The sequence below is a fragment of the Lithobates pipiens genome, unplaced genomic scaffold (assembly GCF_037356315.1).
Source record: "Lithobates pipiens isolate NorthernLeopardFrog02 unplaced genomic scaffold, aLitPip1_a1.2 Scaffold_27, whole genome shotgun sequence".
Classification (NCBI taxonomy): domain Eukaryota; kingdom Metazoa; phylum Chordata; class Amphibia; order Anura; family Ranidae; genus Lithobates; species Lithobates pipiens.
The window spans coordinates 38076948-38094230 of NW_027507788.1; the positions used below are offsets into that span (position 1 = coordinate 38076948).

The window sequence follows — 17283 nt, forward strand, 5'->3', positions numbered from 1 at the left end:
CACTGGTTGGTGCTGGCAGGTGGCACTGGTTGGCACTGGCAGGTGGCACAGGTTTGGAAGTGGCAGGTGGCCCTGGTTGGTGATGGCACTAGTTGTTACTGGCAGATGGCACTGATTGGCGGTGGCACTGGTTGGTGGTGGCACTAGTTTGCACTGATTGGCGGTGGCACTGATTGGCAGTGGCAGGTGGCACTGATTGGCAGTGGCTGGCGCTGGCAGGTGGCACTGGTTGGTGGTGGCACTGGTTGGCGGTGGCAGATGGCATTGGCAGGCGGCACTGATTGGCGGTGGCAGATGTCACTGGCAGGTGGCACTGATTGACGGTGGCACTGGGTGGTGGCTGGTGCCACTGGTTGGTGGTTGCAGGTGATATTGATTGGCGGTGGCACTGGTTGGCACTAGCAGGTGGCACTGATTTGTGGTGGCAGGTGGCACTGGCAGGTGGTACTGGTTGGCACTGGCAGATGGCACTGGTTGCCGCTGGCAGGTTGCACTGATTGGTGGTGGCACTTGCAGGTGGCACTGATTGGTGGTGGCCTTGATTGGCGGTGGCAGGTGGCACTGATTGGCGGTGGCAGATGACACTGGCAGGTGGCACTAATTGGCGGTGACACTCGGCACTGACGGCACTGGCAGGTGGCACTGATTGTCACTGGCAGGTGGCACTGGTAGGTGGCACTGATTGGCGGTGGCACTGGTTGGTGGTGGCAGGTGGCACTGGTTGGTTGCAGGTGGTATTGATTGGCGGTGGCACTGGTTGGCACTAGCAGGTGGCTCTGGTGGTGGCACTGACACTGGCAGGTGGCACTGATTGGCGGTTGCACTGGTTGGCGCTGGCAGGTGGCACTGGTTGGCGGTGGCACTGATTGGCGGTGGCAGGTGGCACTGGTTGGTGGTTGCAGGTGGTATTGATTGGAGGTGGCACAAGCAGGGGACACTGATAGGTGGCACTAATTGGCGGTGGCACTGGTTGCGGCTGGCAGGTGGCACTGGTTGGCGGTGGCACTGATTGGCGGGGGCAGGTGGCACTGGTTGGTGGTTGCAGGTGGTATTGATTGGAGGTGGCACAAGCAGGTGGCACTGACACTGGCGGTGACACTGGCAGATGGCACTGGTTGGCGCTGGCAGGTGGCACCGACAGGTTTCACACGGAGCACTCTGTTACTGAAATTTAAGGAGGTGTCAGAATTGAGCTTAATGTCGGAATGGGCGGGACCCGGCCAGGGTGTGAAACTGACAAGTAACAGAGAGGCGGATATGTCAGATTTCAGCCTGATGTTGGGGTGGGCGGGATCCGGCTGGGGTGGGGGGGATCCGGCTGGGGTGGGCGGGGCCGGTCGGGTGGGTGGGACTCAGCAGCTATCAAACACCAACCAACGATTGGGCTGCTTAAGAAAAGGGGCGGGCCACTACCAGATCCCATTGGCTGGTGTTTGATAGCGGCCGGGTCCCGCCCACCCCGACATCAGGCTGAAATCTGACAGATCCTCCTCTCTACGTTGCTTGTCAGTTTCACACACTTAGCGCGGCGCTGCTGAGTGTGGAGGAGGGAGGAGGACGACAGTCAGTGTTAATGCACTGCATGTCTGGGGCATCGATAGTGAGTGGGCTGGTTGCAGCTTAGGCGCCAGGTTGCGATTTCTGGTTGCATTGGCGACCTGGCGCCTGGGGTTTGTCGAGCCGTGGTGTAATGAATTGGTTGCCAGAGGGGTAACTGCTATTGCTTCTCGTCTTTTGGCTAAGATCAAGTGTAGTATCTGTTCTTATCAGTTGCCAGAGGAGGCGCTGTGCTACTCCTATATGGGGAGGTGGCTATGCAAATCCTCTGGTGTAATGGTACCTAGCCAGTTGGCAGGGACTGAACCTAAGTGCTTCCAGGTTTGAAGGCTGGTACTCGGTCGAGCCAGAAGGGTGCCCCTGGTGAGGATGGGTGCTACGCTGGTTTTCCCGGCCTTTTGGCTAGGATTGGTGTGGTCTCTTTCCCTGTCAGCGTCCGGTGATGGAGCTGTCACCCTGACCTTTAGACGGGTACGGGTGTTGCCATGCAAATCCTCTGGTATGATGGGAGGGCCCGGAAGGCTAGTAAGAGTGGGAGCTGAAACTGGATGCGGTTCTCCCCAAGAAAACCAGAAGTGCTCACTATCTGCCTGAAGGTTGGGCCCGAAAGAAGCACGTGGTGCATGTGCCCCTGGAGTGGCAGTCCAGGGGTGCCGTAACTTCCCTGTGAGTGAGGGTCACTTTGTGTTGCGGCACCAAGGTCACTGCACTACCACACACTTTTTTCACACCTGCCTTTTGGCTGGGACCAGACAAATTTTTTATTCCTGGCCGAAGGGCCGGCCATTGTATTGCACAATGGTCACTTTCACTTCTTCTCTCCACTTCCTTCCCCCACTTTATATAGTGCCCTGTTTGTCACTTTTTTGTTGTTGTGTACACGTTTTGACTGGTAGAGTGTAGGTCCTCAGGCCTGCCCTGAACGATTTGGAGGGGGTGGACATGGCCTTTTGGCTTGGTTCGCCCTCTCCTGGGGTCTACCTTTTGGGGGAGCCCCATCTAGTACTTGGGTGAATGTATTTTGGCAGACCTTCCAAAGAATAGAGTCTGTTTGGTTTCCGCTTGATGGACCATAGTGAGTCCCTCAGTCCCCGTCTGTATCCTAACGCCCTGGGGGATCAGGGTCAAGGGCCGCCTTCTTTGTTTGTGTGTAAAAGAGGGTAACTGCTATGCAGAACTGATACAGTGTTAAAGAGAGAGAACTATATTTGTTTTAGGTGATCAGCAAAGGGTTTTGAGCCCTTGTTCACGTTGGAGCGACTTGGCGTGTGATTTAACAGGTCAAATGGTATAACAAGTCGCATCCAATTAACAGCAATCGCACTAATCAAATTGGTGCAATGCTGACTTTGCCGTGCCACATTAATTTATGGTGGACTTTTGGCAATTTATGGTGGACTTGCATAGACATCTGTGCGTGAAGCTGCAGATATGTCTTCTAAGTTGTACCCGAATTCGTACTGACATGCGTCTTTTGAAATTGTGCGATTATCAGATGAAGTCACATGATTTTAAAGCAGCAGTCAAGGTGAACAAGGTCTGAGTCTGGTAAACCTGTTAAACCAATTGAGTTTCATCTTTGCAACATTGTATTGAAGCCGAAGTAAACCCTGATGGGTTTTACTTCCTCTTTGTTTCCCTGCAAAGGTAATACATAATGGGCTACTATGCATCACATTGTAGCCCATTATGTGACACTTACCTGCAGGGGAAGCCAGTGATGTCCCCGTCTTCCTCGGTAGAATCGAGTGTCCATTCTTCACCCCTCTTCCGGGCCCACGAATTCCGGCTCTGTGACTGGCCGAGTCACGTGACCTCACTCCCGTGCATGCGAACAGGAGCCACCAGTCACAGCATGACCTGAGATAGAAAGGCACAGCGTCTCCTTTCTAACCCTGACGCATGTGCAGAAGAAATCGCCGTACAGCGATTTGCAAATATCTCCTAGACCGTGTAGGTCTAGGAGATATTTCAAGCACCTACAGGTAAGCCTTAATCTAGGCTTACCTGTAGGTTAAAGTGGCCTGTAAGGGTTTACAACCACTTTAATTTTGTTTATTAGTTCATTCTGCAGTAGCTGATTCATTACACTTATTTACTGTGATCTTCAGCTCCATCTAGTGGTCATAATGTAGTATTTTCCTGAACCACTCGATTCCCCTAAATATCCCAGTAATATTAGTTTTTGCCCACATTCCCACCACATGAATGTACATGCAATTTCACAAATAGATCTGTCATTGCTTTTTTATAAATGCACCCCTAGATTACAGTTCACAGGCCTTCCTTGTATTTCTTCTTTTTGTCAAATGTTCTATTTTCTCCATTGGTCGAATGTTCTAACTCTTCCGGTTGAATATTCTTAGGACTATTTTTCTGCTAGGTTTGTATGTTACGGAATGGTACATTTGCCCTGCAAAAGGCAACATGTAGAGACTGACATTTCACACATCTTACAAACATTACAGGCATTATTCAGAACTTTTGCCTAATTGCTGAGGCATTTGCACTGCAATTATTTTTTTAGATAAATTTTTTTTTTCAAGTAAAATAAAAAAGTTTATTTACTTTTTGGATAGAGTGTAGAGGGCTTGGGACCCCTCTTAGGCCTCATGCACACGAGACGCAGATGAAACCTCTGTTAAAAAAAAGCTGAAACGCGCGTTTAGAAACGCGCGTTTTGCCGCGTTTGCATGTCGCGTTTAGACGCGTTTAGACGCGTTTGCGTTTAGACGCGTTTATAAAGATAACATCATGTAGACCCTCCCCAAGCTCTCAAAGCATTTTTTTTAACTATTTCTGCTATTTTGATCAGAGTGAGCAGCAGCAGCATAGAGAGCAGTTGTACACTTACATTTGCCGTGTCACTTGCCACGGCACCTGCCACAAGTTGTGGATTGTCCACTTGCCACAAGTTGGGGATTGTCCACTTGCCACATCACCTGCCACGTCACCTGCCACAAATTGTGGATTGTCCACTTGCCACGTCACTTGCCACGTCACTTGCCACATCACCTGCCACGTCACTTGCCACGAGATGTGGATTGTCCACTTTCCACGTCATCTGCCATGCCACCTGCCACAAGCTGTGGATTGTCCACTTGCCACGTCACTTGCCACAAGCTGTGGATTGTCCACTTGCCACATCACTTGCCACGTCACCTGCCACATCACTTGCCACGTCACCTGCCACAAGTTTTGGATTGTCCACTTGCCACGTCAGCTGCCACGTCACTTGCCACGAGATGTGGATTGTCCACTTTCCACGTCATCTGCCATGCCACCTGCCACAAGCTGTGGATTGTCCACTTGACACGTCACCAGCCACATCACCTGCCACAAGTTGTGGATTGTCCACTTGCCACGTGACTTGCCACATCACCTGCCACGTCACTTGCCACATCACCTGCCACAAGTTGTGGATTGTCTACTTGCCGCGTCACTTGCCACTTCACCTGCCACGTCACTTGCCACGTCACCTGCCACAAGTTGTGGATTGTTCACTTGCCACGTCACCTGCCACAAGTTGTGGATTGTCCACTTGCCACGTCACTTGCCACGAGATGTGGATTGTCCACTTGCCATGTCACTTGCCACGTCACCTACCACGTCACTTGCCACGTCAGCTGCCACGTCACTTGCCACAAGATGTGGATTGTCCACTTGTCACATCACCTGCCACATCACTTGCCACATCACCTGCCACAAGTTGTGGATTGTCCACTTGCCACATCACCTGCCACGTCACCTGCCACAAATTGTGGATTGTCCACTTGCCACGTCACTTGCCACATCACCTGCCACGTCACTTGCCACGAGATGTGGATTGTCCACTTTCCACGTCATCTGCCATGCCACCTGCCACAAGCTGTGGATTGTCCACTTGCCATGTCACCAGTCACATCACCTGCCACAAGTTGTGGATTGTCTACTTGCCGCGTCACTTGCCACATCACCTGCCACGTCACTTGCCACGTCACCTGCCACAAGTTGTGGATTGTTCACTTGCCACGTCACCTGCCACGTCACCTGCCACAAGTTGTGGATTGTCTACTTGCCGCGTCACTTGCCACATCACCTGCCACATCACCTGCCACGTCACTTGCCACGTCACCTGCCACAAGTTGTGGATTGTTCACTTGCCACGTCACCTGCCACGTCACCTGCCACAAGTTGTGGATTGTCCACTTGCCACGTCACTTGCCACAAGCTGTGGATTGTCCACTTGCCACATCACTTGCCACGTCACCTGCCACGTCACTTGCCACGTCACCTGCCACGTCACCTGCCACAAGTTTTGGATTGTCCACTTGCCACGTCACTTGCCACGTCAGCTGCCACGTCACTTGCCACGAGATGTGGATTGTCCACTTTCCACGTCATCTGCCATGCCACCTGCCACAAGCTGTGGATTGTCCACTTGACACGTCACCAGCCACATCACCTGCCACAAGTTGTGGATTGTCCACTTGCCACGTGACTTGCCACATCACCTGCCACGTCACTTGCCACATCACCTGCCACAAGTTGTGGATTGTCTACTTGCCGCGTCACTTGCCACTTCACCTGCCACGTCACCTGCCACGTCACCTGCCACAAGTTGTGGATTGTCCACTTGCCACGTCACTTGCCACAAGCTGTGGATTGTCCACTTGCCACATCACTTGCCACGTCACCTGCCACGTCACTTGCCACGTCACCTGCCACAAGTTTTGGATTGTCCACTTGCCACGTCAGCTGCCACGTCACTTGCCACATCACCTGCCACAAGTTGTGGATTGTCCACTTGCCACGTCACTTGCCACATCACCTGCCACGTCACTTGCCACGAGATGTGGATTGTCCACTTGCCACGTCACTTGCCACGTCACCTGCCACGTCACTTGCCACGTCAGCTGCCACGTCACTTGCCACAAGATGTGGATTGTCCACTTGTCACATCACCTGCCACATCACTTGCCACATCACCTGCCACAAGTTGTGGATTGTCCACTTGCCACGTCACTTGCCACGTCACTTGCCACAAGATGTGGATTGTCCACTTTCCACGTCACCTGCCATGCCATCTGCCACAAGTTGTGGATTGTCCACTTACCACGTCACCAGCCACATCACCTGCCACAAGTTGTGGATTGTCCACTTGCCACACCACTTTCCACGTCACCTGCCACGTCACCTGCCACAAGATGTGGATTGTCCACTTGCCACGTCACCAGCCACATCACCTGCCACAAGTTGTGGATTGTCCACTTGCCACGTCCCTTGCCACGTCCCCTGCCACGTCACCTGCCACAAGTGGATTGTCCACTTGCCACATCACTTGCCACATCACCTGCCACAAGTTGTGGATTGTCCACTTGCCACGTCACCTGACACAAGTTGTGGATTGTCCACTCGCCACGTCACTTGCCACATCCCCTGCCACAAGTGGATTGTCCACTTGCCACATCACTTGCCCCATCACCTGCCACAAGTTGTGGATTGTCCACTTGCCACGTCACCTGACACAAGTTGTGGATTGTCCACTCGCCACGTCACTTGCCACATCACCTTCCACAAGTGGATTGTCCACTTGCCACGTCACTTGCCACGTCCCCTGCCACAAGTGGATTGTCCACTTGCCACGTCACTTGCCACGTCACCTGCCACAAGTTATGGATTGTCCACTTGCCACGTCACATGCCAGTCACCTGCCACAAGTTGTTGATTTTCCACTTGCCACGTCACCTGCCAAGTCACTTGCCGCGTCACCTGCCAGGTCACTTGCCACGTCACCTGCCACAAGTTGTCTATTGTCCACTTGCCACGTCACATGCCAGTCACCTGCCACAAGTTGTTGATTTTCCACTTGCCACGTCACCTGCCAAGTCACTTGCCGCGTCACCTGCCAGGTCACTTGCCACGTCACCTGCCACAAGTTGTCTATTGTCCACTTTCCACGTCACTTGCCACTTCACCTGCCACGTCACTTGCCACAAGTTGTGGATTGTCCACTTGCCACATCACTTGCCACCTGCCATGTCACTTGCCACAAGTTGTGGATTGTCCACTTGCCACGTCACTTGCCACAAGTTGTGGATTGTCCACTTGCAATTGCAATTGTTTAAAATATTTTTCTAATGGTTTTTCATCATTTGCAATCATTTTTGAGATTTTTAATGTAAAAAAAAAGGTCACCTTTAAAAACGCATATAAACGCAAACGCGGCTAAACGCTGTAGCGGCGTTTTGCCGCGTTTTACCGCGTTTTGCCGCGTTTTGCGTCTGAAACGCAGAAATTTTTGTTTCTGAACGCATTTTTTTGCTTCTGGAAAAACGAGATTAAACGCAACTGCATATAAACGGAAAAAAACGAGACTGTGTGCATGGACACATAGGATAACATTGAATGAGTTCAGGTGCAGTTGAAAAAACTGTCCAACTGCATCTGAACGCGCGTTTAACTGCGTCTCGTGTGCATGAGGCTTTAGGTGTTTGTTGTTTTTGCTCCCGTGTGGGGGATTCACTAGGGTGCCTGGTGACTTCTCACTGAAAGTCAAAGAAAGTCAGTGAGGGCTGGGGCACAAGTCTTTATTTTTATTTTTTTGTACAAATAATAAAGCTTTTAAAATGTTGAATTTGGAAACTATTGTTTTTTTTTTTTTACTGTGATGGTAAGAATTAAAACGCATGAGGTTTTTATTGGCAATGGCTGGGACTTCTGCTTAAGGCTGGGTTCACACCGGAGCGATGCGAGAACGCCGCGAATCCGCTGCGTTTCCCCGCATCGCATGCCTCCCGCCGGCAGTTCACACTGCCCTATGCGAACTGCTGGGAGTGTCAGTGAAATGTTAATGACACCCCCAGATCAGTTCGCATATCGCAGTGCGATCTGCAAACTCGGACAGGAATCGGATCGCATGGTGTGAACACCCATGCGATCCGATTCTGCTGCGGACCAAAAAAAGGGTCCCGTGCGAGTTTGCGGCGGGTGCGATGCGAATTCAGCCATACTATCTGTATGGCTGAACTCGCATCGCACAGAGATCGGATGTGATTTGCACTGCAGTGCGGTGCGAATCACATCCGGTTCTCGCTGCCGCAGCGGTGTGAACCCAGCCTTAAACACTCCTCGCCCCCTTTCATGTCAGAAGTTTTAGTGGGTCTTCCTGTCCTACTTCCTCCTTCCTCTTCTCGGACGCCTAGGCAACTCGTCCTAAGCGCCCCCTCCCTGCCAGAAGATTGCTTGGCTAACAGCAGAGTGCAGCGCAACTCGAGCATGAGCAGTGTGCGCTCAGCTGTGCTGCCGTAAGCTGTCACAGCCATGTGCCCACAGTTGCTATGACAGTGCTGCAGAGAGGAGGGGAGAGGGGCAAGGCTCCAGGCGCCCACATCGCTGGACCGTGGGACAAGTAAGTGGCTGTTTATTAAAAGTCAGTAGCTACACTTTTTGTAGATGTTAACTTTTAATAAACTAAAAAAACAAGTGGAACTCCGCTTTAAGCGGTATTAAATCCAAAAGCAAACATTTGTTATATTGCAGCTTACCAATTCTTGGATGGGATGGCTGCATTCATTTTTTCTTATTAGGCTTTCTTCTATTTTCATCTGATTCAGCCAGTACTTCTGTTGTTTTTCAAAAAGCTCTTTTCCAGATGTATCTCTATATACAGGGATGAGGCAAACTTTTTACCACGGCTAAGGGTTAGCTCATACCTTTTACCCCCCCCCCCCCATAAAAAAAACTATAACTGATTATAAATTGTGTGCTGGAGCTTGGCTTCAATTTGTTAGGCCGCGTACACACGAGAGGATTGTCCGTCCAACTAAGTCCGTCAGACAATCCGACAGACAGTCCGTCCTACTTTCGAATGAACGAACTTGACCACACACGATGAACAGACAGTCCACCGAAAGCGTGCACGATGACGTGTACAGCACGTACGACGGGACTAGAAATAGGATGTCCAATACACAGCAATGCAACCTTTCGCCGTGTAAATCCTTTCTGAGCATGCGCCATACTTAGTCCGTCGAACTAGCCTACTCACGAGCGGACTGTCCGCTGAAACCAAAGTTGGACAGACAATATTACGGAAATTCCGAAAGACTTAGTCCGCCAGACTGTCCGCTGAAAAAGTCCGCTGAAGCCCACACACGAGCTGACTGTCCGCTGAAACACGTTTCAGCGGACTAAGTTGGACGGACAATCCTCTCGTGTGTACGCGGCCTTAGTGTTTTATTAATCTAATACATTTAAGACCCCCCAGAATGACAATGCTGCTGTGCTCCCTTTATCCTGAGGTTCGGGGTAGTCTAATAAAGGAGGTGTGTTACTGGCCAGATCACCAGGTGAAAACAGGGGAAGAAAGCCTAAAGAAGGAAAGCTAATGCGGCCACCACATCTAATGTTTGGTAAGCTGCAGTATGTTACATTTTTGGTTTTGGGTTTAAATCTGCTTTACGTCTGCCTGTTTATAGTCGGCTGACTGTTTTGGTTGTAAACCCTTACATATACCCAGTGAAGTGACTGGCCTCAGATCTGAAACAAATTATTCTATGTAAGTCGTACCTGGTTATCTGCAGTCTCTACAGCCTTTCAAAGTACAGAATTTACACGGCTTGTCTGAGCTTTCAGGAAGCTGAAGTTACACTCCGTGGGGAAAGGTGAAAACTCATTGAAAGGAAGGGACACAACCCCCTTCACACAGGAACTGAGGCTGACAATCACAGGCTGCGTGCTTGAGCTCCCTCCCGTCACCATTTTTCTCTTGGTGTCAGAAAAAAACTTGTCAGAAGTGATTAATGCTGATAGCAGAGGAACAAAGCTTCAGACAGAAATGACACTTGGTGCTCTGGATAGAGACAAGTACACACTATATAGGGATATGCTTTGTTCATATTTTATGTCTGAGGTTTACAACGACTTTAAAGTGTAGTGTATGTTCAGTGAGCACATACTTTCAGTTATTGCATTGTTTACCTTTAAAGCTGGACTCTGGGCAAAAACAATATTGGGGTATTAGCTAGGTAACAATAAAAGTAATGATATTGGTCTGACTTGTTGCTGCTTCATTCCTAAAAACTGTAAGGTTCATGCACCACTGACAGCAATGTAAATGTTGACGTTCTGGTGGTGAAACTCCGTCAAGGCACAGCGATTGCAGAGAGTCACCTGTACAGTGCCTTATATATTTTGAAAACAATACAAGACATTTTATGAATGGAGGTTGTTGCAGAGTGAGTGTGATCTTCAATGCTTTGGCCCCGACTCTTAGTTTAGTGGTGCAAGTTCAGAGCTTGCATCACTATCAGGGGGTGCAGAAATCAAACAGTTTTCTGGAGTGAAGCAGCAGCCACAAGTTGGACACACATCAGATTTGACTGTCACTGACCGCTCTGGTCCTCCCTATCAATTGGAAACCAAACAGAGAGGTTCCTGACAATGAGACTTCTATGTCAGCAACATTATAGTGATTTCATTGAAGCTGGAGCCTTTATTGACAAAGTAAGACTTGAGACTGTAGATGCCACTGCAGCCTTTACCTGTATAACACTGTAATTGCCTAATTTAATTGCAGTATTAAAAACAAAAATAAATCTGCAAAACGTTTTGTTCCATATTATTTTATTTTGTTCATATTTTTCAGCCTATAATAAAAAATAAAGCCAATCAGGGTTGTCATTGCAATGGTGTCTCAAATAAAACCCCGATATGTTTCTTAAAATACATTAATGTGGCTTTTCAAAAAAGGGTTATGGCATAGTTCAATGCACATCTACTTTCATCTGCATTCTGTCACACTGCACATTTTATATTTATTATTTTCTTTTTATATATATATATATATATATATATATATATATATATATATATATATATATATATATATATATATATATATATATATATATATATATATAATCTCTATATCTTTTTTTTTTTTTTCCTTCAATTGTGGTCAACTGTCTACAAGTTACCATTTATGCCCCGTACACACGAGCGGACTTTTCGACATCCAAACTCCGACGGACTGAGTCCGTCAGACTATCCGATCGTGTGTGGGCTGCAACGGACTTTAGCTTCGCTAAAGTCTGACGGACTTTAGAAATGAAGCATGCTTCAAATTTTCCCGACGGAACTCCGCCGGACCCGGTCCCCTTCGAAAAATTCGCTCGTGTGTGTGCTACTCCGACGGACTAAAACCGACGCTAGGGCAGCTATTGGCTACTGGCTATGAACTTCCTTATTCGAGTCGGGTCGTACGTCATCACGTTCGAATCCGTCGGAGTTTAGTGTGATCGTGTGTGGCCAAGTCCGTTCGGCCGAAAAGTCTGTCAGAACTCCGTCGGAACTCCGGCAGAACTCCTTTGGAAGTCTGTCGGACATAAGTCCTCTCGTGTGTACGGGGCATTAGGCTTCCTATTCATGTATGTTGGGGGCACAGGCAAAACACATCCCTCATACGAGTGTACACCTAAAGCATGCCCATATGATGAGGTCTTATCACTTAAAGTGGTTGTTAACACACTTTTAGTAAATTGTCTCATCCCCGCTGTACCATTATAATATGTGTCCCTGTGTAATGTAAAAAAATCAGCCGATCTGTACCGATATAAGCTCTGCTTTGGACCTTGAGCTGATTCCTCTCCTCTCTTCTCTCTCCGGCTCACAGCTGCAGTGGACGGTGAGGAGGGAGAGAGAGGAGAGAGAGTGTGCCGACAATCAGCTGAGCCCTGGGATCCGTGTTTATACAAGTACAGATCGGTGCATTTTTATTATTTTTTTTTTTTATTTTTTATTTTTTTTTACATGGCACAGGGATATGTTATAATGGTACAGAGGGGATAAGACAATTTATTAGAAGATATGAGAGCAGCAGGAGCGGGGGAGGGCAGTAGAAGCAGGGAAGGGAGGAGGGAAGAGGACAGAAGAGACACAGACATGGGAGAGCTGCAGAGAGCAGGCTGCAATGACGGAATGACGCAAACTGACCATGGTGTCAGGGCTCGGCAGCCATGATTATCGTGAACAGCTCGCAAAAGGGAGGTTACAGCCAGGCAGGATCATCCAGGTTTTTTAGGGTATACAGAGGGCCAAATGACACAGCACAAGCACTGTACTGTATAAAATGCTTTAAGGGAACAGGATCTGTTTTGTTTTGGGTTAACAAACAATTTTAATACTGAACAAAATCCAATTTGGTTTATCAAACATAACTTTTTTTTTTTTTTCCCCAGATGAGTTTTGTTGTTCATGGCAAGGCTGTGGATTTTTTTCTTTGGATAGCCCAGCAGAGCTGGCCCGTCATGTTTATTTCCACTGTTACCACACCAAGCTGAAGCAAATGGGACTCCAGGCACTACAGAATCAGCCAGATCTCAGTCCATGCCAGCTAGATACTCAGAGCCGAAACATGATTCCAGAACTCCAAGACAGCTTTGTATGTATGTGGGAGCAATGTGAGGTGAGAAGGAGGAGTCCTAACATTCTCCCTTTTTTTTTTTTTTTTTTTTTTTTTTTATATGTACTGTACCTGCTAAGTTTCATGATGGATACTAAATGCAGGCGGAAATTTTAAAATAGTTATTCTTCAAGCCTATGTATGGTAATGGTTGGATACTTTTCATGAGCTGTTCTTCATATCGCCTAGATTTCTGATGTAGAAGTATACAATATGTTAATATGTCTTTATCAAAGGATCTGATTGTACACTAGTAATGCTGTATTGAAAATAACGTCTCTTTAAAAGATAAGTTCACTTTTGACTAAATGCTCATCCTGCCTTCCTCATCACAATTCCCAATGTTAATATAGACCTTTTTTTATATTTTTACTAGTAATGGCGGTGATCAGCGATTTTTTTATTTTTATTTTATTTTTTTAAATTAATTTCATTTAATGAACACTGATCTCTGCTCCAATCTACTCCAATCAGCGTCACTAGTTGCTAAGCAGAATGGGGAAATGCTGTTTACGCAGCATTTCCTCCATTCCGCCGCCCCGTGAGACGATCGCGGTTATGCCCGCGACGATCGAGTCCGCGGGACGCTCGACCGGACTCACGGGGGTCCTGACCGGCACGCGATCGTGCCGGTGGCACCGCGCAGCGATGGCAGGGCGACATTGAAGATTGGCCGCACCTGTACGCCAATATGCCTGCCCATGCCATTCTGCCAACGTACATCGGCGTGCGCCGGTCGGAAACCGGTTAATCAGGCACTGCAGTGGCAGTTAGCATGGCTTGGGAAATTGTCAACTGCCTTTTGAGGTCTGAAAATCCAATGGGAAATTTCAGGAGAAAAGCCGGATCAAACAAGGGTATTTGTTAATAGAGGTCGACCGATATATCGGCCGATATTTGCCGTTTTTTAAATAATCGGCATCGGCCGATTCTGCTGATAAAAAGCCGATTCTACAGCGGGACTTTGAAATGACTTCTGTAAGAAGTCAGTGTGAGTTGCTGAGTTGTCATAGCAACACTTTCCTCCTCTCTGGGCAGACTGCCAAGAAAAGAACTAAATGTTACAATGTTTACACTGAATGAATGAAGTCATCTCTGTGTGTAGAAGTTCTCAGTTTAACCATTTAAATACTTTTCTTACACTTGTTGCTTACAAGTAAAAATCCTGTATTTTCTGCCAGAAAATCACTTAGACCCCCAAAAATTATATATATTTTTTTTTAGCAGAGATCCTAGGGAATAAAATAGCGGTTGTTGCAATATTTTATGTCACACGGCATTTGCGCAGAGGTCTTTCAAATGCATTTTTTTGGGAAAAAAATACACCATTTAACAAATAAAAATAAAATAAAAACAGTAAAGTTAGTCCATTTTTTTTTTTTTTTGTCCAAAAGTTTTGACTACCCGTTTTTATTTAATATATAGGTTTTTTTTTTTTTTTTAATCTAGATCATACATACAAGTAAACTGATTTGGAGGTTTGTTTTGTTTAATAAATGTTTAAGTGTAAGAAATTTTCTGTATCACTAATGAAGGCCGCTTTCACACTGGAGCGGGCAGGTTTTAGCGGCACTTTACCATCATTTTAGCGGTGCTATTTGGCTGCTAGTGGGGCACATATAACCCAGCTAGCGGCCAAGGAAGAGGTTAAATGCGCCCATGAAGCACCGCTTCGGCAGTGGTGCCCATTCATATCAATGGGCAGGAGTGGTGGAGGAGCAGTATACACCACTCCAAACGTGCTGCTTGGAGGACTTTTTTTTTAAGATCCTGCCAGCGCATCGCCTCAGTGTGAAAGCACTCTGTCTTTCACACAGACTGCAGGGGAGCCATTTTGCAGGCACTTTACAGGCGCTATTTTTAGCCCAAAAGCGCCTTAAAAAACGCCCCAGTGGGAAAGGTGTGTTAGATCAAGGGGGATTAAAAATAAATAAATAAAATAAAATAAAATCGGCCTAACATATCGGCCCCAAAAAATCGGCATTATATATCGGCTATCGGCCACCATGATTTCTAAATATCGGCATCGGCCAGAGAAAAACCCATATCGGTCGACCTCTATTTGTTAATAGAGAACTTGATTCTTTAAAATGTCACCAAGAGTAAAAAGCAATCTGCCTTCCCCCTTGGGATGGAGGCGGTATTTTTGGTTCATGTGTGTGTTTTTATTTGTTTTGTAGGCATCCTTTGACAATGCTGAGTGGTATTACAGACATGTTGATGCTCATGGCCTGAGTGCTGAATATGAAATGGCTGGTAAAGAAAACCGAGTCTTAATGTGCAGCTGGAAAGGTGAGCCTCCTCCCATCTTGAATGTGATTTTAAAATCTATTTTTCTTTTATCGTACCTCATAGGACACAGAGCCTAAGTAATAACTTAATGGGCATATAGGCACCTTCAGGTATTGGACACTGTTATATCCAATACAGGAAGATCACTCCCCTATATAACCCCTCCTCCTTCCAGGAGTACCTCCGTTTTTTTTTCGCCAGTGTCTTAGGTGTTGGACATGAGTGAAGAGCTCCAAGCTGGAGGGATTCCATGCTGGATTTAAACAGCCTCCATAGACCGGATCCATCTAAAATGCCACTGCGGCCAAGGTGGATGGTACCCGGGCCTCTTATGCAAAGCACAAGGTTTTGCCTGTAACACCTTTTCTTTGCATTGCTGGACCCCAGGACTTTTTTGGTCATGCTACATTACCTAAAGTTCTCCTGAGGGGTGCTATACAGGTCCAAGGCAGTGAACCCCCTATAATAGGGACCCAGTCCTTGAAGGTTTGCTAACGCAGCCCGCCGTTATGAGTGAAGTCTGGATCTGTCTGTTACAGCAGTATCCTGCAACGAGAATAAGATAAGGGAAAAACCTAGGAACTGTAAAAAGTCCACCTATGTTTTTTTTTTCTTCTATGAGTATAATGCATGCCTGAAAGTCTGCATTAGAGGGAGTATCTGCACATTCCTTGCTACGTTGCTCTCAGCAGCTCAGTGTCTGCTAGTACAGTGTGTGTGTGTGCGGTCAGCCAGGGGGGATTCTTAATAATTGAATAAAGGCATGTTCCTTTCCCCCCTGGGGGAACAAAAGGAGGGGTACAGCAGCAGTTTGTATACCTGCTTCCTCCAGCCCCCCCCCCTCTCAGGGGCACAGTGGCGGCTCCCTGTGTTAAGTTTATCTTAGGGCTTTAATGCATAAAGGTGCAGTTTTCCCACAAGCCATGTCAGTGTCCTGCCATTGCCCCTGCCCACATAACATACTTGCTTTCTTGGTTGAAACGGGTCACATAGCTCTCCTTCCATGGGTCTGCGCTGGCAGACCTGAAGCCATCTGCACACGCCGACCCCTGTTCTCCTTTTGAAACACGGGAGGGGGTGGGTTAGTGTCAAAGGGGCGTGGCTTAAGTGCAACACTTTGTCCGGGACGTAGCATCCACGTGGAGCACGCGGCGCAGGCGCCAGGCACACAGCACACCTAAGGCATTTAAAAAGACGCTGTTTATTAGCAGAAGAGCTCTATCAGATCAACAACCGAAGAAATCCAAGTCTGACACACAGCACAAAGGAGCAGATGTATGCAGGCATTTCAAGTACAGGAAATGCATTGTAAATACTCAGCACCAAGCTGAACTTCTAGTGGCATTGTTTTGCTAAACTATTGCTCAGCAAATAGTGCATTTACTTAGTGCCTCTGCTTTTTGTGCTTGGCACTATGACTTCCAAAAAGGACACCACAAAAGGTACTAAAAAATCCACCACCAGGTGCTGGGAACTCCAGTTGTGCCTCCACATTGTCATCCTCTCCTGAATTCCCAATTGAGGCATGCCAGGGTGAGTCGTTAGAACCAATTGCTGGTGCAGCTGCTTCTCACATCTCAGCTCTTGTATTCGTGACTGAAGATACATTTTCCTCCACCCTGCAGGGCCTAGAAGGAAGATTAGCAGCTTTAATCGCATCCTCCATCCAAAGGAATAAGGAAGCGGGTTAGATCCCCCTCCCCCACCTTAGACCCCCCCTACCAGGGGAACAGTGGGTACAAGATGAGGTGTTACCCTCAGGCGATCATGAGAAAAAGCAAACCGATGACTCCTTCAGAGGAGACAACAGTGGATGAACGCTTTTCAGCTTCGCAATCTGAGAAATTGCTGGTAAATCTCTTACGGAGATGGTTCATTCCTCTTTCAAGCTACCCCTAACTGAGTCGGCTAAAAGGTCTGTTTTGTCTCTAGGTTCCTTGAAATCATTACAGCCTTTTCATGCGTTTCCTGTACATTACTAGAAAAACATA

At 47.7% G+C, this 17283-nt stretch overlaps 1 protein-coding gene, 1 long non-coding RNA gene and 1 pseudogene across 3 annotated transcripts in view; all 3 read left to right on the plus strand.

Annotated features, from left to right (window-relative positions):
- Positions 1-17283, plus strand: part of LOC143933790 (uncharacterized) — a 283408-nt gene that overhangs the window by 125317 nt on the left and 140808 nt on the right. The gene's annotated exons all lie outside the window — the stretch shown is intronic.
- Positions 1-17283, plus strand: part of HINFP (histone H4 transcription factor) — a 79053-nt gene that overhangs the window by 5396 nt on the left and 56374 nt on the right. For both annotated transcript variants that reach the window (XR_013263149.1, XM_077456818.1), the window contains exons 2-3: positions 12777-13003; positions 15181-15292. Coding sequence is in view for 1 of the 2 variants with exons in the window: in XM_077456818.1 (XP_077312944.1) it covers positions 12777-13003; positions 15181-15292 (339 nt within the window). In the remaining variant the exon portion in view is untranslated. The remainder of the gene's footprint in view (positions 1-12776; positions 13004-15180; positions 15293-17283) is intronic.
- On the plus strand, positions 1720-1827 carry LOC143934682 (U2 spliceosomal RNA; annotated as a pseudogene).